Raw genomic sequence first — 5552 nt, 5'->3', positions numbered from 1 at the left:
ACCCCCAGTTTGAAATGATGATGTTGATGATGTTTGCAGGTCGGTTCTAAGGTATGGGTTCCTCAGTGACTAAAAACAAGGAGTTTGAAGTAGCTTTACAACGTTTCATTGGAGCTTCTATTGATACTGCCATACTGGGTTGGAAGCCACTGATATAACGGTAATTTTCGAAGCTCTATCGCTCTGTCTTAATTGATATGCTTTAAATATCAATGTTTAGGAGGCTTGATGTGCGGAAGTCGTTCATCAAATGGAAGAAGATAGTATCCTGCAACTATTTCAAAAGAAATATTCTTATTCACTAATGGTATTTTACTAATATTTATATTAATTAATCATTTAGTATATTTTATATGGTCTTGAAGGATATGCTTTAAATTGAAATGTTTATATGGCTTGATGTGAAAGACTGCTTCATGAAATGGAAGAAGTTAGCATCCTGCAACTATTTCAAAAGAAATGTGCTTATTTACTAATGGTATTTTACTATTTTTTTTTCTGTAATTATTGATTTTACTACTGTGTTCTTTCTTTGTTCAGGTTAGGGTGTTGTGTGAAAAGGCCAAGGAAATACTGATGTATGAAAGCAATGTTCAGGTGCTCAAACTTTGTTCATGTTTTGTGCTTATCTATTGATGTGCATTGCATTGTTTTGTGTTCTTTCATGTAATGATTTAACGGGTCTTGATCTTCAACTCGATGTGTTCTTGGATGCTATGTTAAACGATGAAAGATTTCATGATTTGAAAGATATCAATTCTCTTTCCATGATGCTTGTTGAAACAAAGAGACATGAGACATTTCCTCTTATACATTTGCTAATCAAGTTGATGTTGATTCTTCCTGTTGCTACGGCAAGTGTAGAAAGAGTGTTTTCCGCAATGACATATGTCAAAAGTAAGTTGAGAAATAGCATGGGTGATCAATTTATGAATGATTGTTTGGTTACTTTTATTGAGAAGGAAGTGTTTTTACAAGTTTCCGATGAAATGATTATTGATCGTTTTAAAAGTATGAAGACTCGAAGGATGAATTTGTAAATTTGAAGTGTATTAGTGTAAGACTTTAAGTATTGTAAGACTTTTATTGTTATTTTGGATTGTAAGACTTTAACTATTGATTCTATTATGTGTTGTAATTTTTTTATTTTTTTAAAAAAATTTATTCGATTATCCGAACGACATGACGTTCGTAATTTGTACCCCCAGTTTGAAATTCCTGGGTCCGCCACTGATTTCAAGCATATGACTATTGTGTTCGATTCCAGGCATTTCGACACAATAATATATTCCTATTAGTGTTGTGTGCCACGTTTCGTAATAAACGAACCACGTTTGAATTCCTTTATGCGAGAAAGTTCAAGAATGCTTTAAAAACCTTTACAAACAAAATTAGCACGTAATTTCAAGTGTTTGACTATTGTTTTCGATTCTAACCATTTCAACACAATAATATATACCAAATAGTGTTGTGTGCCCAGTTTCGTGCAAAACAAACCAAGTTAGAACCACTTTATGCAAGAATGTGCCAAAAAAATACAAAAAACATTAAAAACGCAACTTAGCACGTAATTTCAAGTACATGACTATTGTTTTCGAGTCTAACCATTCAACACAATAATATAAACTAAATAGTGTTGGGTGCCAATTTTCGTTCAAAACAAACCAAGTTTGAACAACTTTAAGCGAGAAAGTGCTAAAAAGCTAAAAAAAAAACTTAAAAAAAAAACTTATCACGTAATTTCAAGCATATGACTATTATTTTCGATTCAAACCATTTCAACACAATAATATGTACCAAATAGTTTGGTGTAACAAGTTTCGTGCGAAACAAATCAAATTTGAACATCTTTATGCCAGGAAATGCCAAAAAAACTGTTAAAAAATCTTAAACACGCAACGTACCATGAAATTTCAAGCATATGACTATTGTTTTCGATTCCAGGCATTTCGACACAATAATATATTCCAATTAGTGTTGTGTGCCACGTTTCGTAATAAACGTACCACATTTGAATTCCTTTAAACAAGAAAGTTCAAAAATGCTTTAAAAACCTTTAAAAAACTAAATTAGCACGTAATTTCAAGTGTTTGACTATTGTTTTCGATTCTAACCATTTCAACACAATAATATATACCAAATAGTTTGGTGTAACAAGTTTCGTGGGAAAAAAATCAAGTTTGAACCACTTTATGTCAAGAAGTGCCAAAAAAACTGTTAAAAAATCTTAAACACGCAACTTACCATGTAATTTCAAGCATATGACTATTGTTTTCGATTCCAAGCATTTCAACACAATAATATAGCAAACATTGACTTTAATAGTAAAAAAATAATAATGAGAATGAACAATCAAGCAATAACAACGAATGGAACAAAAAACAAAATCCAAGCAAACACAAATCCAGCAAACAACATCGAAACAAGCAAAACTCCAACAAAACCCCCTTTAAAAAGAGGAAAAAAAATGAAAAGAAAAGCATATTAGAATGAGTGCTCATCTTCGATTCAGCATTGAAGCAAATTAGGCTAAATAAAACGAACAAAGCAAATCAAAAATGAAGAATAAAAAAAAATCAAATTGGAAACCAAATAAAGATGTTTTTACAATATAAATTAAACCAAATCAAACTAAAGCAAACCAAATTATACTAAACAAAAGGAACAAACAAAGATGATTTTTAAACAAAGATGATTTTACATTAAAACCCAAAATTAATGAAGAAAACAAAAACCCTAAGAAAATATCACCATTACTTAATACCAAGAAATGCTAAATAGCGAAATAACTAAGCAAAGCAGATTTGCTCCTCAACTCAGCTTACATTTAATTGAAATTGAAACAATTATGGAAAGATAGGTATTAATAGAAGCAGACCAAGACAAATTTAATACTACTAATCACCAACCAATTTGTTGACTCAATTAGGAACGGGAACAGCAACAAGAGGGGGGTGAATTGTTGTTGTTGCTTGTTTAAGCGTTTATGCCCTATTTTTGCGGAATTGAGTAAAATAAATAAAGCTTGAACTTAGAGCAAAATAATAAAAGAGACACACGATTTTTAAGTGGAAACCTTTTGGGCCTAAACAGAAGGAAAAACCACGACCCCTCGGGATTTCTAAAAACTCCACTATGTTTAAGGCAATTAGTTATAATTACAATAAACACCTTACTTCACTCGAAGCGAATCAACTAGGCCAACTCTTCTCTCTCAAATTGCTTTACTCAAAGCAACAAACTTAGCTTCACTAAAAGCTAAACGCCTCAATAGCTTCACTCAAAGCTATCTAATTCCCCCTTAGACTCACCCGAGTCTAATTACAAGTTCTCTCAAAAATCCTTACAAAAAAAGATAAAAATTCTCTAATAAAATCAATGAGTTGCTCAAGAAAATATTATGAGTTAATTGGCAATTTTCAAAACAAAATGGATTTCCAAAAATAATCACATGAAAATAACAAAGTTCATTCGTTTGATCTATTAGATACGTTGGAACAGCTGAAATCTCTTGCTATTTATAAAAAATAAATCCCCTATGAAAATGGAATAATCCAATCCATTATCCCTTAATCAAAAAGATCATGGGAATGATGTGGATTAAACTGTCAAACGGTTATTTCCATAAGCCTTGAATAAATCAAACATACAGTTAAAGAAATAATAACCGCTGTTTCCGAATAATAACCGCTGTTCCCTTAAGCAGCAGTTTCTTCAGCAATAGTTCCTGTTCCAGTACTAACTGCTGAAACGTTTTTGCTATTTTTAGAAACGGTTATACTTAATAAAACTAGATACGATAACCTATTATATAAAATAAAGACCGGTTAAAAATAATAGCTAAGACCTATTCAACAACCGCTATTTCTATTTTTAGCAAATCCAATATTTACTAAAAATAGATCCTAAAATAAAGGATCTTTATTTAGAGACTCATAAGTAAAGTAATTTTTTAGAAAACTTTTTGCCAATTAACTATAATAAATAAATGAATGCAACAAATTAATTTTAGTACATTAATTAAAAATAAAAATCGGAATTTATTAGTTAACGTTAGCTGACTTCAGTTGGGAACAGTGCACTGTCTCCAAAATCCAGTTTTGCTAGAACATCCAACTTAGGAACAGTAGACCTGCTGTCTCCATTTTACATCCCAAGCGATATACTTCTTCTAACATCTTTTGGATCCTTTTGACACGTACATTTCCATGAACTAAGCCATAGGTACTATCAACGATCACAATTACGACCGGATATCGACCTGCACACAATTACTAAAAGCAAAAACATATTTGTTTAAATAAAGTGTAGTCATCGACAAAACTCAAGAGGTCCAACAAATTCCCCTTTTTTGATGATGACAAACTTTTAAACAAACTTGAAACAAAATAGAGTAAAACCAATGTTGAAGAGCATGTTAGAGATTAAAACAACTCTTCTTAACTTAGTAAATATAATTTACTAAGCATATCATAAATCAAATTACTCTAAACATAAACACAACAAAAACTCAAACATTTTCAGCATAGAACATAAGCAGTGATTTCAATAAATTTGGAGCATACAATCAGAGCTCAAAAGTGAATAGATGATCTTAAAAAACAAAACAGTTCATCACAGTTCATCTTGAACATAAGGATCTTGATCATAAGCATCAGAGCATCAATCTTAATCATTAGAATTAGTGCATCAAGCATTAACAAAAGGTGTTAACTATATACTGACAATAGATTAGCTATATTTTGATAATCAGAGCAAAATCAGCAAGCAATAAACAATCATCAGCAGCACACAGCAGCCTTAGATTAGATCATGAACCATAACCTTAATCCTAAAGTCCAACATAATAGATATTATCAGAGCTAAGCATATTCAAGCATTATTTAATTTTGTGTCAAATATTCCCCCTTTTGACATCATTCAAAAAGAATTGGAGCAATCAAAACCAAAGCACTAAGCATATAGACATAGTCAAAGAGAGAATAATGATGCACAAAGTAAAAAACAGTATCAGTGAATGCAAACAAGATCAGCTATGATTAATCGTCACAGATAGTTAGTAGCATAAAAGAAAACGCAGTTCATAGTATGAATTAGTACAAACAGTACCCCGGCTGGTACAAATCAAAAGCAAGAAAAGATTGTTTGATGATAGTGAAGGTTGCAACAAATAAGAAAATATTATGAGTATCAGGAGAAATTAAGATGCAGGAGCTTCTTCATCTATATATTTTGTTTCCACCTCTACTGTGTCGAGCTTGGCACCCAAACGCGCTTCCATTTGGTCCATTTGAGCAGATAGTGAGGCTATAGAAACATGAATTTCATCTTTAAAAACAAGGAAGCTGGACTGCAATTCTGTGAGTTTTAGGAGAATGGAGGATAGAGGGGCTGTAGGAACTGTAGTGTCACCTAAACCTTGATTTGGTGATGTGTGTACTGGTGGTGGTGATGATGGTATAGGTGACTGTGGTGGTGAAGATGGTTGAATTGGTGATTGTGGTGGTCAAGATGGTTGTATTGGCGACTGTGGTGGTGAAGAAAAATTATGG

The 5552-nt window shown here is 32.0% G+C and overlaps 1 protein-coding gene across 1 annotated transcript; it reads left to right on the top strand.

Moving 5' to 3' along the window:
• The first annotated feature begins 635 nt into the window (after positions 1-635).
• On the top strand, positions 636-1040 carry LOC130801143 (uncharacterized). The gene has a single exon (XM_057664912.1). It carries the CDS (start codon positions 636-638, stop codon positions 1038-1040), a length of 405 nt encoding a protein of 134 aa, XP_057520895.1.
• Positions 1041-5552: the final 4512 nt, after the last annotated feature.

Source organism: Amaranthus tricolor, chromosome 15 (genome assembly GCF_026212465.1).
Source record: "Amaranthus tricolor cultivar Red isolate AtriRed21 chromosome 15, ASM2621246v1, whole genome shotgun sequence".
NCBI lineage: Eukaryota > Viridiplantae > Streptophyta > Magnoliopsida > Caryophyllales > Amaranthaceae > Amaranthus > Amaranthus tricolor.
Note: the sequence above shows the minus strand (reverse complement) of the source record. Positions and strands in the feature narration are given on the sequence as shown.

Bases quoted from the DNA above. Each gene is read 5' to 3' on its own strand.
- LOC130801143 (XM_057664912.1), top strand. From the start codon at position 636: ATGTGCATTGCATTGTTTTGTGTTCTTTCATGTAATGATTTAACGGGT.